This window comes from Muntiacus reevesi, chromosome 1 (genome assembly GCF_963930625.1).
Source record: "Muntiacus reevesi chromosome 1, mMunRee1.1, whole genome shotgun sequence".
NCBI lineage: Eukaryota > Metazoa > Chordata > Mammalia > Artiodactyla > Cervidae > Muntiacus > Muntiacus reevesi.
This window is the reverse complement of record NC_089249.1, coordinates 145,225,949-145,252,921: the sequence shown is the minus strand read 5'-3', so window position 1 is coordinate 145,252,921 and position 26,973 is coordinate 145,225,949. Positions and strand designations below refer to the sequence as shown.

General features: G+C 40.6%; 1 protein-coding gene across 1 annotated transcript in view; it reads right to left on the bottom strand.

Moving 5' to 3' along the window:
• LOC136164024 (cytochrome P450 2J2-like) overlaps positions 1 to 25,307 on the bottom strand; it is a 37,427-nt gene extending 12,120 nt beyond the window's left edge. Inside the window, exons 1-5 of the mRNA XM_065928839.1 lie at positions 25,098 to 25,307; positions 20,543 to 20,705; positions 17,969 to 18,118; positions 17,433 to 17,593; positions 15,029 to 15,205 (exon numbers count right to left, since the gene is read on the bottom strand). Of these exons, the coding sequence (XP_065784911.1) occupies positions 15,029 to 15,205; positions 17,433 to 17,593; positions 17,969 to 18,118; positions 20,543 to 20,705; positions 25,098 to 25,307 (861 nt within the window). The remainder of the gene's footprint in view (positions 1 to 15,028; positions 15,206 to 17,432; positions 17,594 to 17,968; positions 18,119 to 20,542; positions 20,706 to 25,097) is intronic.
• Positions 25,308 to 26,973: the final 1,666 nt, after the last annotated feature.

The window sequence follows — 26,973 nt, the reverse complement described above, 5'->3', positions numbered from 1 at the left end:
GAAATGACTTTTCCCTTGACCATTTCAGCGACCAGAGGATTATTATTGAAGTATCATTAGCATACTCCTGCCCCAAGTGTTAGAATCTCTTGTCACCTTGGATGGTTGAAATTTGAGACATCCTCTTTACTTCCACATTTTGGGAGAATCTATTATTTATTATTATCATAGTATATTATTATATTGGAAATACAACAATATTTGGATTCCAATATTAGCCACACCATTCACTATGTGTATGACTTGACCAAGTTCCTAAACCTTTCAAACTATGTTCAATACTCATCCCTCAATTGGCATGATGAACTATGTGAGATGGAAAGGTCATATAAGAAATCCTCAACAAATGTTTATACTGTTATCATAAAGAATACAATGAATTTCTCTGAAGTACAACAGTTTTCATAATTTCCCATTAAAATCCTCCTTTTTAGGTTAAAATTCCCTGATTCCAACAGCCATTCCTCATGGCACTTTAGCATCTTCACCAGCTCCCTATAGAAGCTTCAAAGTGTCCGTGTTCCTCTGTGTGTGGTCGCACACCTGCACACCTTATAGCAAGTGAAATCTCCTCTCAGGAGAAATCAATGCCTCTATTAATGGTATAACAGTAAAGTGAAATAGGAGGCAGAGAAAAATGCACAATTATTTCAACTGCAAAGATGAAAATGAGTTAAAAATGATGACAGTGATACAGTGGTGAGTATTAACCAGAGGGCTTACTATGTTAAAGGACATATAAACTATTTGGCCTTTTCCATGCATCTTACAAATAACATTTGAAACTGCATGAAATAGGGAGGATGGAGGAAGGCAAAAGTCCTCCACTTGAGGCTAACCTTTGGCATCTGACTCATGTTCGCTTGTGCTCTGCACTGGGGAACTGGGAAAAGGGTAGTGGACTGGACTTTGGTACGGGTATTAATGAAACAATGCTTCTTTTTCTTACTGTGTACAGGTCTTTCATCTATGGGCACAGCATAGAGACTAGACTGAAAAGGCAGTATTTGGGCTTTCCTAAGGCCTCAGTTGAAGACAGTAGGGAAAACCACTAGACCATTCAGGTATGACCCAAATCCTTATGATTATACAGTGGAAGTGACAGATAGATTCAAGTGATTAGATCTGATAGAGTGCCTGAAGAACTATGGATGAGGTTCATGACATTGTAAAGGAGGAGATGTTCAAGAAAAGGAAATGCAAAAAGGCAAAACGGTTGTCTGAGGAGGGCTTACAAATATCTGAGAAAATAAAAGAGGATAAAGGCAAAGGAGAAAAGGAAAGATATATCCATCTGAACACAGAGTTCTAAAGAACAGCAAGGAGAGATAAGAAAGCCTTATTCAGTGATCAGTGCAAAGAAATAGAGGAAAACAATAGAATGGGAAAGACTAGAGATCTCCTCAAGAAAATTAAAGATATCATGGGAACATTTCATGCAAAGATGGGCACAATAAAGGACAGAAATGGTATGGACCTAACAGAAGCAGAAGATATTAAGAAGAGGTGGCAAGAATATACAGAAGAACTATACAAAAAAGATCTTCATGACCCAGATAACCGTCATGGTGTGATCACTCACATAGAGCCAGACATCCTGGAATGTGACGTCAAGTGGGCCTTAGGAAGTATCACTAATAAAAATCTAGTGGAGGTGATGGAATTCCAGTTGAGCCATTTCAAACCCTAAAAAATGATGCTGTTAAAGTGCTGCACTCAGTATGTCAGCAAATTTGGAAAACTCAGCCATGGTCATAGGACTGGAAAATGTCAGTTTTCATTCCAATCCCCAAGAAAGGCATTGCCAACGAATGTCAAACTACTGCACAATTGCACTCATCTCACACACTAGCAAAGTAATGCTCAAAATTCTCCAAGCGAGGCTTCTACAGGATGTGAACTAGGAACTTCCAGATGTTCAAGGTGGATTTAGAAAAGACAGAGGAACCAGAGATTAAATTGCCAACATCTGTTGGATCATCAAAACAGCAAGAGAGACCATTCACACTGACTGCTTCTCCTGAGCACATCAACCAGACATGGGGTGCTTGCAAGGAGCTCGATGCAGCACCGTCCCACCCCAAGCTGGGAGCCAGCAGGGGACATCTGCGTGCTCCAATCCACAGGCAAAACGCTTTGAAGAGCTCATGACACACACCTTTACAGTTCTCTTTAAAGAAACCTCACGGAAGCTTGAGGAGGAGAATAAGATGGTGGAGGAGTAGGTGGACATGGAGTACATCTCTCTCCACAGATACATCAGGAATACACCTTCAGACACAGATGTGCATGCAGAACACCAGCTGAGAGTGGACAGGAGGACCTGACCAGCAGAAAAGAATATACAGAATCTTGCAGAACTCAGTAGGATGAGGGAATGAGGGGGAAAAACAGGAGTGTCAGTAGGACTCGACCTGCTCTTAGCCAGTGGGGGAACTGAAGCAGGGGTCTGATCCCCACATTGGTGCAGTTGTATGAGCCAGAGGAGAAACATTTAAGGCTGAGAGTGAAACAGCTGATCTGTGGCAGCCTAAATGGAATGAGAACCAGACAGTCCTTGCTGCAGCCATACATACCCTGGACAGGTACACAGGTCCCCTGGAAGCTGCAACGGTTGGGAGATGGAGTTTAGGGATTGTGGAGCAATCCCAGGGTGAGGGTGGCTGTTGATTACAGAGAGACAGATGGAGGGGATGTGAACAAGAAGATTACGGTGGGAAATGCCTGGGGAGAAAACCCGGCCAGCCATGAAAGCAAAGCCATCACCATAGCCTCTCTCTTTCCTCACATACCAGCATCCCCAGCTGAACAGTAGTGAGGCTGGCCCATCAAACGCCTGAGACACTGAACTACAGAATAGGACCCCATCCAGGGTGCCCGTTTAAGTGCCTGATGTGCAGATCTACAGAGTAGGACCCCAGCCAGGTGGGCCCCTCTGTGGGCCTGACATGCCCAACAACAGAAAAGGACTGCAGGCAAGGGGGCCCTCTAAGTGCCTGAATGGGCAGATCTACAGAGAAAGGCTGGCCAAAGAGGCCTTCTGAGCACCAGCTACAAGAGGCTTGAAAAAGACTCTGAGAGGGCCATAACTCCTTCGATGGAGGCAGTCCATGTCCCCACACACTTGGTGCTGCCACGGTCCCCACAAGCTGCACCATCTTCACGCTCAACTCTCACTGGGGCAGAGCCGCCACAGGCGAAAAAAAAAAAAAAAAAAAAAAAAAAAGTCTTGCATCTATGCAAACAGGATCACTTCATTCACGTCCAACTCTTTGCAACCCTGTAGACTGTGGCCTGGCAGGCTTCTCTGTTAGGTGGCTTCTCCAGGTAAGAATACTGAAGCACATTGGCCAATACTGGTTGTCATATCCTTCTAGAGGACTATATTTCCTGTTGCCCTAGCCACCAACTCCTCTGAGTACCTGGTGCTGCCAAAACCTCTGCTACCCAAGCAGCTGAAGCACCTCTGCACTTGGCCCTCACAAGGGCAAATCCAAGTCCTCCAGGGTAGGCTCAGAAGCAAACCCCAGTGAATGGTGGATGACCCACATGCAGAGGCGGAAATAAAACCACAATTGAAACCCAGGGGCAGTGTGGCTAAGGAAGAAGACCCCAAACCTTCCCATCAGCTGTACAAGTTACAGATTGTACAAGCTTCCCACATGGTTAACTAGGCAGACTCTGTGCCAATGGAATATATAAAAGGTCACTGAGAGCTCACACAGAAGAAAATGCACTAGCTCTGTTAGCTGTGGACATTGGAGGCAGAACACACAGGAGTGGGGCCAGATTAGAATCTGAGCTGCCCCACAGCAGGTCCAGAGATCAGCGCAGTGTTGGAGGGCATCCTGGGGAGGTGAGGTGGACTGTGACTCCCAGCGAGGGAAAGGACTCTGACAGCAGTGACTCAGGAAAAACATTTATTATTCTTGTGTTTTGATTTGTTCCGTAGATTCTTTTGGATTTTTTTTCTTTTATTCCCCCTTTCTCTTGTAGTTGTTGATTTTATTGGCACTATGAAATCTAATTAAGCTTTTGAACTTTTCTTTTTCTCAGTTACACTTTTTATTGTTGTTATAAACCTCTGTCTCTATGTTGAGCTTTCACAGTTCTGTGGAGTTTTCTTTTTTTTAAATTTTCTCTTTGTTTAATTTTAATTTTTGACTTTTTAAACCTATTATTATTTTTCTACATTTATTCATGCTTTTCCTACTGTTCTTTTACCCTTGCAGCTAATCTTTAATGTATATAAATCTTCTTTATCTACCTCTATTTAACTTTGCATACCTATTCTTTCTTTCTTTACTTCCTTTCCTCTCAACATATTTGTTAGTTTTATTTTCAAGCTTTATTCCCCAGTTGGCACCTTGCTTCTGTTTTCCAGTTTGTGCTTAAGTTAGTTTTATTCTTCACTGGTAGATATAATTTTTGGTTTCCTTTGTTCGCTGGGTTATTGTACTTTATTTTTGTTGGACTGTTTTGATTTTGCTTATGGGTGTGTGTGTGTGTGTGTATTCAGTGGCACTTTTTATTGTTGTTATACACCTCTGCCTGTATATTGGGCTTTTGCAGTTCTGTGGAGTTTTCCTTTTTCTTTCTTCTTCCTTTTTTTAATCTTCTTTTTTTTTTCTTCTCTTTTTGTTATAATTTTAATTTTTAATTTTTAAAACCTACTATATATTTTTCTACATTTATTTGTTGGTTTGCCTTTCCTACTCTTCTTCCCTTTTGCAGTTAATCTTTAATGTATATAAATCTTCTTCATCCATGTCTATTTAACTTTACATATCTATTCTTTCTTTCTTTACTTTTCTCTCAACATATTTGTTAGTTTTGCTTTCATTGCTTTATTTGCACCTTGATTTAGTTTTGTTTTCCAGTTTGCGCTTTAGTTAGTTTTGTTCTTAACTGGTAAATATAATTTTTTATTTCCTTTGTGCACCTGGTCAATCTACTATACTGTATTTTTGTTGGACTGTTTGACTTTACTTATGGGTATATGTGTATATTCTGTTATTTTAACCTTCCTGACTTCAGATTATACTACAAAGCTATATTCATCAAGAAAAGATGGTACTGGCACAAAAACAGAAACATAGACCAATGGAACAAGACAGAAAGCCCAGAAATAAACCCATGCACACCTGGGTACCTTATTTTTAACAAAGAAGGCAAGAATATACAATGGGGCAAAGACAGCCTCTTCAATAAGTGGTGCTGCGAAAACTGGACAGTTACATGTAAAAGAATGAAATTAGAACACATCCTGAAATCATACAAAAAGATAAACTCGAAATGCATTAAAGACCTGAATGTAAGACCAGAAACTATAAAACTCTTAGAGGAAAACATATGCAGAACACTCAATGACATAAATCAAAGCAAGATCCTCTAGGACCCACCTCCTAGAGGAACAGAAATAAAAACAAAAGTAAACAAGTGGGACCTGATTAAACTTTTGCACAGCAAAGGAAACTATAAGCAAGGTGAAAAGACAACCCTCAGAATGAGAGAAAATAATAGCAAATGAAACAAATGACAAAGGATTAATTGTCATAATATACAAGTGGGTCGTACAACTAAAAGCCAGAAAAACAAATAACCCAATCAAAAAGCAGGAAAAAGACCTAAACAGACATTTCTCCAAAGAAGACATACAGATAGCTAAGAAGCACATGAAAAGATGCTCAACATCGCTGATCATTAGAGAAATGCAAATCAAAACCACAATGAGATATCACTTCACACCAGTCAGAATGGCCATCATCATAAAGTCTACAAAGAATAAATGCTGGAGAGGGTATGGAGAAAACGGGACACTCTTGCACTGTTGGTGGGGATGTAAATTGATAGTTACTTTGGAAGATGGTATGCAGATTCCTTAAAAAGCTAGGAATAAACCCATCATATGACCCAGCAAGCCCACTCCTAGGCATATACCCTGAGAAAACCAAAATTGAAAAAGACACACATATCTGATTGTTTATTGCAGCACTATTTACAACAGCTAGAATATGGAACAAACTAGATATCTATCTACAGACAAATCGATAAAGAAGTCATGTATATATACACAATGGAATATTACTCAGCCATAAAAAGGAATGTATTTGAGTCATTTCTGATGAGGTGGATGAACCTAGAACCTATTATACAGAGTGAAGTAAGTCAGAAAGAGAAAGATAAATATCATATCCTAATACATATAGTCTAGAAAAATGGTACTGAAGAATTTATTTACAGGGCAGCAGTGGAGAAACAGGCATAGAGAATAGACTTATGTACATGGGGAGAGGGCAGGAGAGGGTGAGATCTATGGAAAGAGTAACATGGAAACTTATATTACCATATTTAAAATAGATAGCCAATGGGAATTGGCTATGTGACTCAGGAAACTCAAGCAGGGACTCTGTATCAACCGAGGGGGTGGGATGGGGAGGGAGATGGGAGGGAGGTTCAAAAGGGAGGGGATATATGTATACCTATGGCTGATTTATGTTGAGGTTTGACAGAAAACAACAAAATTCTGTAAAGCAATTTTCCTTCAATAACAAAACAAATTAGGGAGGAGGAGCTAAGATGGCAGAGGAATAGGACGGGGAGACCACTTTCTCCCCCACAAATTCATCGAAAGATCATTTGAACGCAGAGCAAACTCCACAAAATAACTTCTGATCGCTAGCAGAGGACATCAGGCACCCAGAAAAGCAGTCCATTATCTTCGAAAGGAGTATTTCATATCAATTTTGGACATTTAAGCATCCAACCTTCAGTACCCATTTTTACTCAGGAGTGTGATTACTGGTTTGATTACTCTCTCCCCCTTGTGACTCTCCTTTTTATCCCCCAGAGCACCTCTATTTCCTCCCTCCCCCCTCTCTTTTCAATCCAATTCTGTGAATCTCTGTGGGTGTTCTGGGCTGTGGAGAACACTTAGGGAACAGAGTACTGCCTAGATCTGTCTCTCTTCTCTTGAATCCCCCCTTTTCTCCTCCTGCTCACCTCTATCTCCTTCCTCCCTCGCCTTTTCTTCATGTAACTCTGTGAACCTCTCTGGGTGTCCCTCACTGTGGAGAATCTTTTCACCATTAACCTAGAAGTTTTATTATCAGTGCTGAATGGATGGAGAAGTCTTGAGGCTACTGGAAGAATAACACTGAAATCCAGAGGCAAGAGGCTTATGTCCAAAACCTGAGGACACCAGAGAATTCCTGACTATAGGGAACATTAATTAATAAGAGATCATCCAAAAGCCTCCATGCCTACACTGAAGCCAACCACCAACCAAGAGCCAATAAGTTCCAGAGCAAGACATACCATGCGAATTCTCCAGCAACGCAGGAACATAGACCAGAGCAATATATAGGCTGCCCAAAGTCACACCAAACCCATAGACCCATCTCAAAACTCACTACTGGACACTCCAATGCACTCCAGAGAGAAGAAATCCAGCTCCATTCACCAGAATACCAACTCAAGCTTCGCTAACCAGGAAACCTCGAGAAGCCAATCGTCCAACCCCACCCACTGGGAGAAACCTCCACAATAAAAAGGAACCATAGACTACCAGAATACAGAAAGGCCACCCCAAACACAGCAATCTAAATAAGATGAAAAGGCAGAGAAATACCCAGCAGGTAAAGGAACATGAAAAATGCCCACCAAGCCAAACAAAAGAGGAGGAAATAGGGAATCTACCTGAAAAAGAATTTAGAATAATGATAATAAAAATGATCCAAAATCTTGAAAACAAAATGGAGTTACAGATAAATAGCCTGGCGATAAGGATTGAGAAGATGCAAGAAACGTTTAACAAGGACCTAGAAGAAATAAAAGAGAGTCAATTAAAAATGAATAATGCAATAAATGAGACCAAAAACACTCTGGAAGGAACCAACAGTAGAATAACAGAGGCAGAAGATAGGTAGGATAAGTGAGGTAGAAGATAAAATGGTGGGGAAAAAATGAAGCAGAGAGGAAAAAAGAAAAAAGAATCAAAAGAAATGAGGACAACCTCACTGACCTCTGGGACAATGTGAAACACCCCAACATTCAAATCATATGAGTCCCAGAAGAAGAAGACAAAAGAAAGGCCATGAGAAAATACTCGAGGAGATAATAGCTGAAAACTTCCCTAAAATGGGGAAGGAAATAATCACACATGTCCAAGAAACCCAGAGAGTCCCAAACAGGATAAACCCAAGGCAAAATACCCCAAGACACATATTAATCAAATTAACAAAGATCAAACACAAAGAACAAATATTAAAAGCAGCAAGGGAGAAACAACATATAACACACAAGGGGATTCCCATAAGGCTAAGAGCTCTTTCAATAGAAAGAGCTTTCAATAGAAAGCTCTTTCAATAGAAACTCTTCAGGCCAGAAGGGAATGGCAGGACATACTTAAAGTAATGAAAGAGAATAACCTACAGCCCAGATTACTGTACCCAGCAAGGATCTCATTCAGATATGAAGGAGAATTCAAAAGCTTTACAGACAAGGAAAACCTGAGAGAATTCAGCACCACCAAACCAGCTCTTCAACAAATGCTAAAGGATCTTCTCTAGACAGGAAATACAGAAGGGGTGTATAAATGTGAACCCAAAACAACAAAGTAAATGGCAAGGGGACCATACCTATCAGTAATTACCTTAAATGTAAATGGGTTGAATGCCCCAATCAAAAGACAAAGACTGGCTGAATGGATACAAAAGAAATCTAGGCTGCCTACCAGACACCCACCTCAAAACAAGGGACACATACAGACTGAAAGTGAAGGACTGGAAAAAAATATTTCACACAAACGGAGACCAAAAGAAAGCAGGAGTCACAATACTCATATCAGATAAAATAGACTTTAAAATAAAGGCTGTGAAAAGAGACAAAGAGGGACACTACATAATGATCAAAGGTTCAATCCAAGAAGAAGATATAACAATTATAAATATATATGCACCCAACATAGGAGCACTGTAATATGTAAGACAATTGCTAACAAGCATGAAAGGGGAAATTAACAATAATACAATGATAGTGGGTGACTTTAATACCCCACTCACACCTATGGATAGATCAACTAAACAGAAAATTAACAAGGAAACACAAACTTTAAATGACACAATGAACCAGCTAGACCTAATTGACATTGATAGGACATTTCACCCCAAAACAATAAATTTCACCTTTTTCTCAAGTGCACACGGAACCTTCTCCAGAATAGATCACATCCTGGGCCATGAATCTAGCCTTGGTAAATTCAAAAAAATTGAAATCACTCCAGTCATCTTTTCTGACCACAATGCAGTAAGATTAGATCTCAATTACAGGAAGAAAACTACTAAAAATTCAAACATATGGAGGTGAAATAACACGCTTTTGAATAACCAAGAAATTATAGAAGAAATAAAAAATGCAATCAAAATATGCATAGAAACGAATGAAAATGAAAACACAGCAACCCGAAACCTATGGGACACTGTAAAAGCAGTGCTAAGGGGAAGGTTCATAGCATTACAGGCTTACCTCAAGAAACAAGAAAAACGTCAAATAAATAACCTAACTCTACACCTAAAACAACTAGAGAAGGAAGAAATGAAGAACCCCAGGGTTAGCAGAAGGAAAGAAATCTTAAAAATTAGGGCAGAAATAAATGTAAAAGAAACAAAAGAGACCATAACAAAAATCAAGAGTTCTAAAAGTTGGTTTTTTGAAAAGGTAAATAAAACTGACAAACCGTTAGCCAGATTCATCAAGAAACAAAGGGAGAAGAACCAAATCAACAAAATTAGATATGTAAATGGAGAGATCACAACAGACAACACTGAAATAAAAATGATCATGAGATTACTACCAGCAGCTCGATGCCAATAAAATGGACAACTTGGAAGAAATGGACAAATTCCTAGAAAAGTATAACTTTCCAAAACTGAACCAGGAAGAAATAGAAGATCTTAACAGGCCCATCACAAGCATGGAAATCAAAACTGTAATCAGAAATCTTCCAACAAACAAAAGCCCAGGACCGGATGGCTTCACAGCTGAATCCTACCAAAAATTTAGAGAAGAGCTAACACCCATCTTACTCAAACTCTTCCAGAAAATTGCAGAAGAAGGTAAACTTCCAAACTCATTTCATGAGGCCACCATCACCCTAATACCAAAACCAGACAAAGATGCCACAAAAAAAGAAAAGTACAGGCCAATATCACTGAAGAACATAGATGCAAAAATCCTTAACAAAATTCTAGCAAACAGAATCCAACAACATATTAAAAAGATCATACACCATGACCAAGTGGGCTTTATCCCAGGAATGCAAGGATTCTTTAAAATCTGCAAGTCAATCAATGTAATACACAACATTAACAAATTGAAAGATAAAAACCATATGATTATCTCAATAGATGCAGAGAAAGCCTTTGACAAAATTCAACATCCATTTATGATAAAAATGCTCCAGAAAGCAGGAATAGAAGGAACATACCTCAACATAATAAAAGCTATATATGACAAACCCACAGCAAACATTATCCTCAATGGTAAAAAATTGAAAGCATTTCCCCTAAAGTCAGGAAAAAGACAAGGGTGCCCACTCTCACCACTACTATTCAACACAGTTTTGGAAGTGTTGGCCATAGCAATCAGAGCAGAAAAAGAAATAAAAGAATCCAGATTGGACAAGAGGAAGTAAAATTCTCACTGTTTGCAGATGACATGATCCTCTACATAGAAAACCCTAAAGACTCTTCCAGAAAATTACTAGAGCTAATCAATGAATATAGTAAAGTTGCAGGATATGAAATTAATACACAGAGATCTCTTGCATTCCTATACACTAACAATGAGAAAACAGAAAGAGAAATTAAGGAAACAATATCATTCACCATTGCAACAAAAAGAATAAAATACTTGGGAGTACATCTACCTAAAGAAACAAAAGACCTATACATAGAAAACTATAAAACACGGATGAAAGAAATCAAAAAGGACACAAATAGATAGAGAAATATACTGTATTCACGGATTGGAAGAATCAATATTGTGAAAATGAGTATACTACCCAAAGCCATCTATAGATTCAATGCAATTCCTATCAAGCTACCAACGGTATTTTTCACAGAACTAGAACAAATAATTTCAGTTTGTATCGAAATACAAAAAAACCTCAAATAGCCAAAGCAATCTTGAGAAAGAAGAATGGAGCTGGAGGAATCAACCTGCCAGACCTCAGGCTCTACTACAAAGCCACAGTCATCAAGACAGTATGGTACTGGCACAAAGACAGAAATATAGATTAACGGAACAAAGCAGAAAGCCCAGAGATAAATCCACATACCTATGGACACCTTATCTTTGACAAAGAAGGCAAGAATATGCAATGAAAAAAGACAACCTCTTTAACAAGTGGTGCTGGAAAAACTGGTCAACCACTTGTAAAAGAGTGAAACTAGAGCACTTACTAACACCATACACAAAAATAAACTCAAAATGGATTAAAAATTTAAATGTAAGACCAGAAACTATAAAACTCCTAGAGGAGAACATAGGCAAAACACTCTCCGACATAAATCACAGCAAGATCCTCTATGACCCACCTCCCAGAATATTGGAAATAAAAGCAAAACTAAACAAATGGGACCTAATGAAACTTAAAAGCTTTTGCACAACAAAAGAAACTAAAAGCAAGGTGAAAAGTCAGCATTCAGAATGGGAGAAAATAATAGCAAACAAAGAAACAGACAACGGATTAATCTCAAAAATATACAAACAACTCCAGCAGCTCAATTCCAGAAAAATAAATGACCCAATCAAAAAATGGGCCAAAGAACTAAACAGACATTTCTCCAAAAAAGAAATACAGATGGCTCAACAAACACATGAAAAGATCACACATTATTAGAGAAATGCACATCAAAACCACAATGAGGTACCACTACACGCCAGTCAGAATGGCTGCTATCCAAAACTCTACAAGCAATAAATGCTGGAGAGGTTGTGGAGAAAAGGGAACCCTCTTACACTGATGGTGGGAAAGCAAATACAGCCACTATGGAGAACAGTGTGGAGATTCCTTAAAAGACTGGAAATAGAACTGCCACATGACCCAGCAATCCCACTTCTGGGCATACACACCAAGGAAACCAGATGGGAAAGAGACATGTGTACCCCAGTGTTCATCACAGCACTGTTTATAATAGTCAGGACATGGAAGCAACCTAGATGCCCATCAGCAGATGAATGGATAAGAAAGCTATGGTACATATACACAATGGATTATTACTCAGACATTAAAAAGAATACATTTGAATCAGTTCTAATGAGATGGACAAACTGGAGCCCATTATACAGAGTGAAGTAAGCCAGAAAGATAAACACCAATACAGTATACTAACGCATATATATGGAATTTAAAAAATTGTAATGATAACCCTATATGCAGGACAGAAAAAGAGACATAAATGTATAGAACAGACTTATGGACTATCTGGGAGAAGGTGAGAGTGGGATGATCTGAGAGAACAGTATTAAAACATGTATATTCTCAAGTGTGAAACAGATTGCAGGCCCAGGTTGGATGCATGAGACAAGCGCTCAGGGCTGGTGCACTGGGAAGATCCAGAGGGATGGGATGGGGAGGGAGGTGGGAGGGGGATGAGGATGGGGAACACATGTAAATCTATGGTTGATTCTTGTAAATGTATGGCAGAAAACACCACAATATTGTAAAGTAATTAGCCTCCAACTAATAAAAAATAAATGAAAAAAAAGGAAACAAAAAATATACAAAAAAACCCACACAAATTAATGAAAAAAAAAGCAGAGAGTTCCAGGAAAAATCTATTTCTGCCTTATTGACTACGCCAAAGCCTTTGACTGTGCAGATCACAACAAAATGTCGAAAATTCTCACAGAGATGATAATACCAGACACCTTACCTGCCTCCTAAGAAATCTGTATGCAGGTCAAGAAACAACAGTTACAACAGGACACGGAACAACAGACTATTTCCAAATTGGGAAAGGAGTGCATCATGCTGTACATTGTCACCCTGCTGATTTAAATTATATTCAGATTACATCATGCAAAGTGCCCGACTGGATGAAGCACAAGCTGGAAACAAGATTGCTGGGAGAAATATCAATAACCTCAGATAGGCAGATGATATCACTCTTATCGCAGAAAGCAAAGAGGAACTGAAGAGCCTCTTGATGAAGGTAAAAGAGGAGAGTGAAAAACCTGGCTTAAAAGTCAGCATTCAAAAAATGAAGATTATGGGACCTGGTCTCATCACTTCATGGCAAATAGATGGTGAAACAATGGAAACAGTGACAAACTTCATCTGTTCGAGCTCCAAATTACTGCAGATGATGACTGCAGCCATCTGCAAAAAAAAGTAAGATGCTTGCTCCTTGGATGAAAAGATATGACCAACCTAGACAGCATATTAAAAAGCAGAGACATTACTTTGCCAACAAAGACCCATTTAGTCAAAGCTATGGTTTTTCCAGTAGTCACGTATGGATGTGAGAGTTGGGTCACAAAGAAAGCTGAGTGCCGAAGAACTGTTGCTGTTGCACTGTGGCATTGGAAAAGACTCTTGAGAGTCCCTTGGACTGCAAGATCAAACCAGTCAATACTAAAGGGAATCAGTTCTGAATATTCATTGGAAGGACTGATGCTGAAGCTAAAGCTCCAACAATTTGTCCATCTGATGTGAAGAACTGACTCATCTGAAAAGTCCCTGATGCTGGGAAAGATTAAACGCAGGAGAGAGGGGACAAAAGAGGATGAGATGGTTGGATAGCATCACCAACTCAATGGATATGAGTTTGATTAAGCCACGGGAACTGGTGTTGTACAGGGAAGTCTGGCATACTGCTGTCCATGAGGTCACAAGGAGTTGGACACAACTGAGCGACTGAACTGAACTGAAAGACCTCAAGCCAAATACCCTTAAACCAGTATCTTTATTTTAAATATATCTGTGTTCTGAGTTAATGATATCCCTACACTCTGAAATAGGGGAAGGAAATGGCACCCCACTCCAGTACTCTTGCCTGGAAAATCCCACGGACAGAGGAGCCTGGTGGGTTACAGTCCACGGGGTCGTGAAGTGTCGGACACAACTCAGCGACTTCACTTTCACTTTTCATTTTCATGCATTGGAGAAGGAAATGGCAACCCACTCCAGTGTTCTTGTCTGGAGAGTCCCAGGGATGGAGAAGCCTGGTAGGCTGCCGTCTATGGGGTCGCACAGAGTCGGACACGACAGAAGTGACTTAGTAGCAGCAGCAGCACACTCTGAAATAGTGTCTCTATTTTTCCAACCCTGTGGTAGGCTGAATAATGACTCACAAAGATGTTCATGTTCTGATCTCTGGAACTGGTAAATATTTCTTTACAGAATTTTGTTGATATGACAAAATTAATGATTTTGATATGGATTATCCTACTGTGTGGCTTCCCTGGTGGCTCAGAGGGTAAAGTCACTGCCTGCAATGTGGGAGACCAGGGTTCGATCCCTGGGTCGGCAAGATCCTCTGAAGAAGGAAATGGCAACCCACTCCAGTATTCTTGCCTAGAAAATCCCATGGACGGAGAAGCCTGGTAGGCTACAGTTCATGGGGTCACAAACACTTGGACATGACTGAGAGACTTCACTTTCTTTCACTTATCCTACTGAACCCATTATAATCAGAAGAGTCTCTGTAAGAGGAGGCAAGGAGCACACTGAGAGAATACATGAGGATGGTGGAAGAGAAGAAACTAGACTGATGGCTCTGAAGATGGAGGAAAGGGGCATAAGTCAGGGATACAGGTAGCTTCTAGGCTCTGGAAAATCCCATTGGTGGATTCTGCCCTAAAGCCTGGAAGGAGCCAGCCCTGCCCCCACCTTGACTTGATAAGTGTTGGTTGCTTTAAGCCACCAAGGTTGTGGTGATTTCTTACAGAAGCAATAAGATGTGAGAATTGCCTCATTCGCTCTCTAAGAACACTACTCAGGAAAACACTTAGGTTCCCTCACCTTTTCTATTTCCTGGAGATAAGCATCAATGAAGTCTCTTGCTTCAGCAGGATTCCAGTCTCTCTTGTGGTTTTCAATCATACGGGCAACAAACATCTTCATTTTCTCCATATGACTAACGAGTGCTTGGTGTGGACCCGGAAGGAAATTCATTATTCTTGGAAAGAAATTGTAGAGCTGATGGAGGAAACAAAATAGTCTTGGAGACAAGGGGTACCAGATTTCTACTTTTGAAGACAAGGAAACCATTGTATTTTTATGTGCATTTTTTTTTTTTTTTTTTTTTTTGCTAACACTCAACCCTTGGAATCACCCTTGACTCATCTTCTCTGTCACACTCTGCTTCTTTCCCCTCTGGCAAAGCATTTTATCACTCCATCCAAAATAGAACCATTTTCAGACCACTTCTCAGTAGTCCTTCTGTTTGTCATTCTAGGGCAGAGCCCCAGCATTTCTTACCTAAATGCTTTAAGGCCATCCAGCAATTTCCCTGATTCACTCCTCAACCCTTTCCCAGTCTATTTTCCACTGAGCTGCCAGAGAGATCATTTAACAATTTAATCAGATCATCCCACTATTTATCTTTCAATCCTGCAAAGATTTTCCATGATATTTAGACAAATTCTACATCATTGTCCTGGCCTGGAGCTCTATAGGAGCTGGCCTCTTCCACGCCTGTTCCCTCTTCTGCTATCACTCACTGCCATCTTACTCTCTCCTAGTCCAGCTCCATTGGTCTCAGTGACAACATCAAGAAAGATAACGTATAGTCCTTTGCATTTGCTATTCCTTCAATGAAGACTGGTCTTCCTCCGGAAATTGTATAACTCTAGGCTTTGTTTCATTCAGGTTGGCTCAAGCGGCACTTCCTTGGAGATATCTTACCTGATAATCCTATAATGCAGTACTTCTGGAACCTCTTCCCATTCCCCTATTTTGTTTTATTATTTTTTTCATGGCATTTTTCTCTACTATGTGTGTATATATCTTTGTGTGTGCATAAAACACCTCTTTCTAGCTAGGTAGCTAGTTAGGTTAAACATAGACACGTGTTTGACTATCCATGCATTATGATTGTATTCGTCATGTGAATAAGACATTTTTAATAAAATTAAGTGGATTTTGGATATATTTTCACTAAAAATATCTGGTAGAAAACGGATAGCCCAACATAATGGAAGATTGCCTAGATGTAAAATGAAGCATACATGCCTTTGACTGCTAGTTCTATCGCTTTCTAGCTACAAGGCTTTGAGAAGAATAATAATGATATTAATGACAATAATGAAGATAATCATGTAATTTGCAAGACTTAGTGTTACCCACTGCCATTGAGGCACCAGGGTTATTTTTGTCACTCAATCACATGAGATCTACTCCACACTTAACACACAGCCAGTGGATCACTATGTGGATTTGCTTAAGCATTCCCATATCTACTTGCACACATAAGGATGCTCCATTTAATCTTTAAAGGATATAAAAAACTAACTGAAATAAAGTGCGTGAAATTGTCAGTTAAACTGCCCAATCTATTTTGGATCTCTAAAAACTGCATATTACCCCCTGTCTCACTGCCTCACCCAACCTTCCCCGGAATTTCTTTTCCTGGGAATAGTCGACACATGCTCACTGAGGTTCCAGACTTCCTAGGTTCTGTCTTAATAGGATGGAAGAAAATGGAATTACTGAATGGGGGCTGGGGTTTAGCATGATTAGAAGTAACAATAAGGAATGTTATTCAAAAGTAATACTGACAACAATAGTCCTAGTAGCTCATATTCATTATGTTCCTTTAATGTGCCAGGAATCATGCTAACTGCTGTATGAGTTTGGGTGAGATGGGTCCATCAAACTCCAGGCAGTGTTGCTTGTTAAAAATGATTGCAAGTAAATCTTCCTTTATGTATACAAGAGTTTACCTCAACACTTGGGGATGATTTTCCCCTGCAACTGTCTTCCAAATTAAAAAAAAGAGACTAAGAGAACAAGCAGATGAATAGAGCTTTTGACAGACTTAAAACTCCAGCAGGACAAAAGGAGATGGCAGGGACTACCAAGGATGGGGTGAGTGTTTAATGCCTTAAATCCATGTCCTACAAATTTAGGAAACTGGTAATAACAAGTGTGGATGGGCATGGAAATAGTGCAACACATGGAAATCTTTAAGGATTCTTACAAACAGGTGAATATGCAAGAGAAATGAGTGGATGTATCCACATGAACAAGAGAATAAGCATCAAAAACACTAAAGTCAACAGATTGATTTCAAACAAGTTTATGCTGAAGTCAATTTCAAAAGGCTTAGTTAAAATTAGTTAAAAGGAAAGGAAGACCCAATCTAATCTGTGATGGACATCAGCCTAAAGTCTTTATGAAAGATAGGAGGTGACAACTGCCTCACCTGGCAGAACATTGATGTCTGCAGATTTAAGATCTCATCCAGCAGCCTCAGGAGCTCGTGGAACTGATCATCCTGGTAATCAAACCGCTCCCCAAAGGTGATGGAGCAGATAATATTGGAAACAGCATTGTTGATTGTGAAGTGAGGGTCGAAAGGCTGTCCTGGAGGAAGAAGAGATGGAGCCTTCAGATAGAACTGTTTCTATTTTACAGAGATCCTACTCTGTGTGACATATGACACACCGCCTACAGAGCCACTTCTGAGACTGTGACCCCAGGGTCTGAGACTGGGCAAGTACTTAGTCAATGCCTGGGAAGTCAAACTGATGACCAGGATTTAAAACCAATATGTGTTTAGTACTGATCTTTTTCTTAATTCATGAGCCACATGGGGGCAGGTCATGGTTAGCTGTTCCCTGTTATCCCCTCAGAGCCCTACACAGTACTGGGCTAGGGACAGGCAGGTAGGCACTGAGGAACATCTGGTTAGTGAATATATGAGCCACGGTCCCTGCACCTGTCCTATGACATGCTCACCGTTCTCCTCTCTTATTGTCTGGATGAGGTAGGTGGCCTCCTCCTGAATGCGTTCCTCTAAGCTCTTCTTTCCTAAACCAAAGTTCCTAAGAGTTGTCAGGGCAAATCTTCTTTGTTCCTTCCATAACTGGCCACTGGACATGATCAAGCCTGGGAAAAGAAAGCCAAGATTATGAAAGAAAGCCAAGAAGACCCATGATGCATCAGATTAAGGGAAGAAAAAGGGCTGTAAGGTACTTGAAAACTATTCAGAGAAATAGTCCCTAAGCAAGGATATAATGGCTTGAATTTACTGGTTACTTGCAATGCTGTGCACTTTTAATGCATTCTGGGATTTAGAACTCACAGAAACTCTGATGAAATTACTACTGTTAAACCAGCTCCCCAGTTTTTTGATGAGAAAAATGAGGCACAGGAGATAAAAGTACACTCTGCAAAGTTACAGAGTTGGAGCTGCAGAACAGGCATTTATTTTCAAGTCAGCCTTACTCCAATGTCCATGCTTTGATTACTTGTCACATACTATATTTAAGTATTTGTTATGCTACATACTAAGCATGCACTACTGGACTAGACAAAACCAAAATTCGTAAGGAGCAAGCGTTTAAATATCTTTACAAGATAGATGAATCGCCCAAGAAAACAAAGAATTGTGAATGGTGTGCAGAAAGAAAATCACAGGCAAAGGATAAAAAATCCATCATGAGGGGTGCAGAGAACTTCATTTCTTTTATAACACAGGGGAGACCACCACCCTCTCAATTCTTCATTCCAGTACACTCTTCCACTCCTTCTAATATCTCCCTTTTACTTCCACCACCTTAGTGAAGTGGCACTCCCCGCTGTTCAGTCCAGAATCCTTTTCAGCCTCAGGTTGATGTGTCAACAGCATGAGATGCATTTTACTTGAAATAGTCTTTTCTAGTGGTGCTCAGGACACCACACTCTCCAGATTCTTCTGCTAATTCTCTGACTTCACAGGAATCATCATACCTTCAGTTAACTTATCTCCTATCAAATTTTGAAATGATGGACCTTTTCAAGCTTGGGTCAAAGCCTCTTCTCTGTTACACTTATCCTCCATTTCTGCAAAATCTCATCAACTCCAAATATTTCAAATGACAACTACTGACGTGACCATCTATATCTGTGCCTCAGCTGCAGACACATAACAAATTGTCTACTTCACTCTCTTGGCTTTATACTCAGCATATTCATGATTTTATTCATGATTTGCTCCTTACAACTCCCTACCCAGGCCAGCCAACACCTTGTCCTTCTCCATATCCTCCTTCTTTCCTTTATGTACTCATTTGGGTATCTACCTCATTCTCCCTCTGTCTAGGTCATCATGTCCTATTGGATATGCCTCCTGAATAGCTTAAATCCACGTATTTTCACAGTCAGTTTCCTGGTCTAACCTACTGAACTGCTATTTCTTGACACCTCCCTAGTCCAGGCGGCGACCTTTTCTCACCTAAAACACTACAATAGTCTCTTACTCCCTTTATTCCATTCTTTACATTACAGTAGAGAAGCCTTTAAAATGTAGCATGTAAATAGAATGATTTCTTTTTCTACTTCAACCATCGTTACTAGGTTGCTAGGTTAAAAGCAACCATTGTTACTAGGATAAAAGCAACATCCTTAAACAGGAACTCTTTCTGGTCAAACTTAGCATCTTCATCTTCATTTATTTATCTCCATTTAATCTCTGTTCTTCTCACTCTGGATACCTTTCAATTCCTCAGTTCTCTGTCCTCCTTTCCACCTAAGAAACTTTTCATATTCTATTCCCTCTGCTGGACTGCTTCTTCACTTTATTACTTGTCATTTACTTACAATAGCTTTTCCTGAGTCTTAGGACCAGACTCAATACCCATAATAAGTGAACCTGCTCTTAACTTCATAACACTGAGGCATTAAATTATTAGCTTACTTCATACTGTTTTTCTTAATAGCATGTAGATTACAGAAAAATAAAAAAATTTTTCTGTTCTACTCACTACTCTGTCACTGGTGCCTAGTCTCATTGGTTCACATGGCATGGTAAATGAATGTAAAATAATGGGTAAACGATTTCAAAGCAGAATTGAGAAATACCTGAAAAAATGGTGTCTTGTTAGAAGTATAGATTTAAGGTTTTCATTTAGATTTTTGAAAACGTAAGTTTATTTAGTGACCATTCTAAATATTCATGCCAAACTCTTTTAACATAGATAGAAGGCTTGAGATACCTTTGGGGCACAGCCTTAATAATAGAGCATAAGGAACTGGAGGCAAGAAGGGATCACTTAATCAACAGGAACAAGCTGATCCATATCCATTTTCTAGATGAAGAGATCTGAGTGGGAAAGCAGAAAGAGAGCCTGAGACGCATTGCCTTTTCTCTGCTTAAACAACACATCACGTCACTGAGTGATGAGGACACTTATTTATCAAAGCATCCAGAGTGAGTTCATGCAGGTGATGGCACTTAGGTTCCTTATGAGGAGCTTGGTCCCTGGGGTTGTTGGAGATACTTTCACAGACCACAAGAATATCAAACATATGCTTACCAGTGTAAGAGCTTACCTTTATTGTTCATGACATGCTCTTGGAGAGGCATTACGGGGCGGTTGGAAAAGTTTTGGCCTTGGTGGACAAGTGCTTCTTTAATTAAGGGTAATCCAGTTACAAGAACAGAAGGAAATGTACCAAAATCCAAGCTAAAAATATTGCCATATTTCTTCGCAAACTGAAAAATAGTAGAAGAGTCACTGTTATACATGCACATGTCTGTGTGCCCTGGAATGGAGGGTATGTAGAGCTGTGGGAGATTATATTGAGGGGAATCTCTCTCTCTCTCTCTCTCTCTCTCTGTGTGTGTACCTTGGGCTGTTGGAAATATTTCTGCCTGTTTTCATTTCTCTTGGTCTCAACTAGACTTCATTTCAATCCACTACAGGACACAGACATTCATTATAAATACTCATCCATATGTTCATCATACTTGGATTGAGTGAGCATATGTATCCTGAGAGTAAGGCATAAAGATACAATAAAATAAGTAAAGTTGCTAACCTCAAGCATCTTAAAGAGTCTAGTGAAGGGAGAGAATTCAGCCCATGTGACTCACCAGAGAAGGCAGAGATGTGTTTAGTGAATGTCTGGGGTAGAAAACATGGACTTCATAGTAAATCATATCTGTTTAACCACAAGACAGTGTCCCCTTCATCAGGTTCTAGGTGGCAAAAAAACTCATTACAGGGCTAGGACCAGTCATAGAAAAAAGCTCACTAGCTGGAGCCATGTTAACTCTATGGTTGGCTAGCTGTGAGATCAAGAAAGTTGTTTCATTTTTTTTTTTTTTCCGTTGGAGCCTCTGCTCTCCAGCTATAAGAGGGAGAAAATTATTCTTCCCTTACAGGTTCTGGGAGGGGTAATTCACTGGCTGTCCAGTGGACAGGACTTGGACTTTCAGTGCCACGGACCCAGGTTTAATCCTGGACGAGGAGCTAAAATCTCACAAGCAGGGTAGTGTGCTCTCTACACCCCCTGAAAGAGGGGGAAAAGTTTCTGTGAGGAAGAAGGAGAACAACAATAGGAAAGGCAGTTGTTTTCTGATACTGGCAGACAGCCACTCTAGACTCTGGGAATGAATGGGCTCCGTGAGAAAAGCAGCATAGGTGCAGCTATTCAAGGGGGCAGACAGGAGGGAGCAAAGGGCTGATGTACAGGAGGAAAGCCTGGTGGCCACGACAACCACATCCACTGGGAGCCACGTTAACCACCTTCCACCTTTTGTCTCATTTCCCTCACACCACCCTATGGCAGTAATGATACTATTCAGGTTTTGGTAAGGAAAGTGAGTCATGGAGAAGTAACTTAGCCAAGGTGACAGAGATAAATGGGACTGGAGGTATTTGTGAGATTTAAGGACAAAGACATAAAGCTGAAATAGCACTGGGAACTTAGAGTTTACCGGATGTGACAGGGATAAACGGAGAATGAGAGCAATGGGGCAGCAAGAGGAGGGAGCGAGCACTAATGAGGGCAAGAGTGTGGGCGTGTCACAGACACCTAGGACCCCGGGCTAGAACGGTGCCTGGGAAGAATACATCTCACCTGTGCAGGGAGTTGGGGTATAGTGTCGGAAAGCTGCTAGAACTAGACCAAGAATGTCTTAATGGCAAAAGGTGAGTGCTTAAGAACTTGGATTTGGAAGGCAAACAAATTGCTTTGCATCCAGCTTCCACGGGTTACTTTCTATGTTATATTTGGTTAAGCTATATATATAATTCTGTCTCAGTTTCCAAAGGTATAAAATGAGGGCTGTTACAAATCTCATCATTGGGATTCTTATGTTAGTAATCATAAAACTAAAATTAATAATAAAATTATGTATTATATTGATATATTTAGAGTGTATTTTAGCAAGTAATTCTTGTAAGATATTGACAAAGAAATAGAGGGGAAATGGCCAGAGAGTGATACCATTTCCCTATCATGGTCCAACAAGATTTTTTTCTTATTCACATAAATGATTCTATAATAAGCCAGACAACTATGGTAGAAAATATTTAGAAAATGGGGCATGGGAAATTAGGAAGGTTCTCATCAGGCCAAACAGATCAGCCAGTTTCTTCACTGCCTTCTCACTTTCTTTCAGCTCATATCACTTCTCCAATTTAAAAATATCCTGTCCGCTTTACTCCACACAACCACTTGCCTACCATTCTGTCCAAGTTCAGTCAAATTTATTTCAGGATTCTACAGAGGTTATCCCCAAGGTTTCCTATTCACAGTGAACCACCTAATGACATCTCATTTGGTTACCAAAAATTTATACCACACATTTCATCACACACTCTCTTGTATTATGCTGTCATTCAATAAGTATGTCATAAATGCCTGTTGGATTAATGAAACCCTGAACAATCAATTACCTGCTACCTATATCATGAAAAGTAGCATAAGTAAGGACCAGATGTAAGTTTCAAGTCCTTGTTTGGCCATTATCGATTTTGAATAACTTAGGCAAATCACTTAGTTTTTGACTCGATGGACATGAGTTTGAGCAAGCCCCAGGATTGGTGAGGGACAGGGAAGCCTGCCTGCTGCAGTCCATGGGGTTGCAGAGTTAGACATGACTGAGTGACTGAACTGAATGACTGCATAGCATAGAAGGTTTACAGCGAGCACTTAAAGCACAATATAAAGAGATGTACTAAAAAAAACTATTGATAAATTAAAAAGGAATTCTTAAAAAAATTTGCTTGACCCATAGGAGAAAGGAGAAATAGAGGAACAAAAAACAAAGTGAAAAAAAGAAAATAAATAGTAAAATGGCAGACTTAAGTGTTTACACATCAAAAATTACACTATACACAAATGATCTAGATTCACCAATTAAAAGAGATAATGCTAGAATGAAACACTGAGTCACTTATATGTTATTATAAAAACACATTTCTAGTATAATCATATAAGTAGGTCAAAAGTGAAAAAATGGAGAAGCATGTGCTACATAAACACTAATCAAAAGACAGCTGGCGTGGCTATATTATATCAAATAAAGTTCAGGCAAAGAAAATCATTAAGGATAAAGAATGACATTATGTAATACTTAAAGAGCCAATTCACCAAGATGACATAACAATTTTAATGTGCATGAGCCAAATAAATAAAGTAAAACTACCAGAACTGACCAAACACAGAAATAAACCTCTAATTATAGTTGGAAACTTAACATGCCCCTCCTAGTAATCGATAGAATGAGTAGATAATAAGTCAGCAAGGGTATGAAAGTACTAAACAATACACCCATCTTTTCAAACCTAACTGACATATAGTACGAAACACTCCACACAGCAACAGCAGAATTTTTTTTTTAAAGTGTCCATCATGGGTAATAAAACCAACCTTTGCATATGTGTTCAAAGTTGAAATCATATAGTAAATGTATTCTGACCATAATGAATGCCAACTGTAAATCATTAACAGAAAGAAAAGAAAATCTTCTAATACTTAGAAATTAAAAAACACATTTCTTAAAGAGACGGCACAGATTCAGGATCCTAGTATTTTAGCTTTAAAATTCTATATATGAATCATATCGCTTAATGCTACTTAATGACATTTTTTAATGAATACTTTAGTGAGAGCGAACTGTTTATGGAGGAGCATGAAAGTGAGGGGCTCTGTCCTTGTGGGGATGGAAGCAATGTGGCTGAAAAATGATGAGGATTTAGGTGATGATTGCTCAGCAGGTAAAGAGTCCACCTGTAGTGCAGGAGACACAGGAGACTAGGGCTGGATCCCTGGGTCTGAACGATCCCCTGGAGAAGGAAATGGCAACCCACTCCACTTTTGCTTGAAAAAATCCCATGGATAGAGGACCCTTGCAGGCTACCACTCATGGGGTCACAAAGAGAAGGCAGGACTGAGCTACTAGGCACACACACACATCCTCATTTTACACTTAGAATAGGGAACCTCCAACAGGGGAAGTATAGCATCCCCCCTCCCCCTACCAAGGATAAAATTATTAAAAAGACAACATTATCATACTATAAATTGAATGTCCCAGTAATATGTAACAAGACACAATTAAGTGACTTACAAATGTATTATATCTGTCACCCTCAAGGCTCTAACAAAAGAAACTGAAGAGAAGACACAGGGTCACCAAGTCAGTCAAAAACATTTACTGACACAGAGGGGGTTCTGACCCATACTCTATCCAAATATCCCTAACAGGAGAGAAATTATGCAGATAACCAAGCTCCTGGCAGCATATGAGACTTCAGATGAGTGCTGCAGTTCAATATTTACACTTCTTTCCATCCGTTAGATGGACTGAGAAGCAAGTTTTGCTTTGTACATTAAACCTGCAGCTCCTCCCTCCCCCAAAGCGCATGGAGTCGGGATTCTTTAATAGTAATCAGTTAACAATAGTTCACCCCTAGAAAGCACAGCTGGAATCATTCCAGTTGATGGTGAGGAAAGAGAAGCTCAACGTCGGGTGTACCCGGGTTTCCGATTTAACCTCAGAGCCCCCTCAGTCTCCTGAAATCGGGACCCGGAATGGCCCTTGTCCTGCAGGTCAGGGTCAAGACGTGGCCCTGACACCTTCGCCCGCTCCTACCTGCTGAATGGTCAGGTGCGCCTTCTCAAGGTCCATCTGGAAAAAATTGCCTACGAAGGGCAGGCGTGGGGGGCCCGGCGGGTAGTTCTTTGGACGCCGCCTTTTGATGAAATCAACAAAGAAGAGAAAGGCGAGTGTCCCCAGCAGGACGGTGCCAGGACGGAGCGCGGCCCAGAGGGTCGACGCCAGGGAGCTCAGGGCCTCCAGCATCACTGTGATGTCTGGTTTCGCTTCTGTCCTTAGAGCGGCACAAGTCCCTGAGGATCTGTGCGTCTGTGCGCTCAGCCGGGTTCCCAGGCCCCGCCCCATCCCACCGTCTCACCCCGCCCTTCCCTCCTCCCACCACTGCTCTTCCCTTCCCCCAGCGCTCCGCTAAGCCCCACCCCGGGCTCCCTGTGGAACCGGGTCCACCTCACCCCACCCTGCCCTTCCTCAGGTCCTGCCTCCTCCTCCCTTCTCTCCAACTTTCCCCCACCTGAGTCTGTTCTTCTCTGGGCTGGAGCCCAGCCTGCTTGCTACCCACTAGATGTCAAGCATGGGATTCCCTGGTGAACCTGCCTGGATGTCAGAAAAGGCCAGGCTGGGAGGTTTTTTATTTCTGTCTGAAGAATACTCACAGCCTTTACGTTGAGAGTTAAATTTTATTCCATGAGAATTTTAGGACTTCAAGCCTGGGAGACAGCATCTCAACTAACCCTGAAAGAACTTCTCAGAGGAGGGGGGATGATTTGGGATGTGGGTAATGGCAGCCCACTCCAGTATTCTTGTCTGGAGAATCCCAGGGACAGAGGAGCCTGCTGTCTGTGGGGTCGCACAGAGTTGGACACGACTGAAGCGACTTGGCAGCAGCAGCAGTGCGGTGTGGGCAGGAACCAGATTATGAAGAAGTCTTGCAACAAAGGGCAGGTAGTCTGAACGGCAAAAGATTTTTGTTAATTAAAGGAAAACCAGATATCTCAAGTGTAGGAGTTTAGAGCTTTTCTATGTATGGGAAGATGCAAGAGTCTGGGCTCACTGAAATCATTCCTTTGATAGGAACCTCACCTATCTGGGGCCAGTATCCAGTGTCTTCACATGCTGAGTTTCCTCAGGGCTCAACACAGGGAATGGCTGCAGTCTGAGGCTGCTAGATGGCAGATATTCTTTCTTTCCTGGGTTCCCTCAAGGCTCATCAGCTCACCATCTGCAGTGGCTGCAATCGCTGATGATTTGGACTGACATCCCTTGTTTAGTGATATGACAGGAAATATTCCGTTTCTCTTTAGTTGGTTTGTTCTTTCTTTTGTTCTGTTTAGAGAGCCTGTCATTCTGAGACCAAGGGGGCTCTAAGGTTTATGGTTTTGTTGTATCTCAGAGAGATCTGCAGGCACTTGAGCTTCCTATTTTTCTATCAACTTTTCACGAAAGGATTGGAACCTAGCCTGGTGAACCATCAGAAAAACAGCATCATCTGATGTTTCTTGTGAGCTACTCTACAACAAGGCACTGAACTCTCCACACAAACTGCTTCAGTGAAAAAATGTGCAGATGCAGATTCTTTGTTCCATCTAGTGGTTAAGGAAAAGTAAATGTCGAAGCTGAAACTCCAGTCCTTTGGCCACCTCATGCGAAGAGTTGACTCATTGGAAAAGACCCTGATGCTGGGAAGGATTGGGGGCAGGAGGAGAAGGGGAGTACAGAGGATGAGATGACTGGATGGCATCACCAACTCGATGGACGTGAGTTTGGGTAAACTCCTGGATTTGGTGCTGGACAGGGAAGCCTGGCATGCGGCAATTCATGGGGTCACAAAGATTTGGACACGACTGAGCAACTGGACTGAACAAAACTGAACTGAAACAACTTTGCAAACAAAGTTTGACAGAATTTGTTGCTG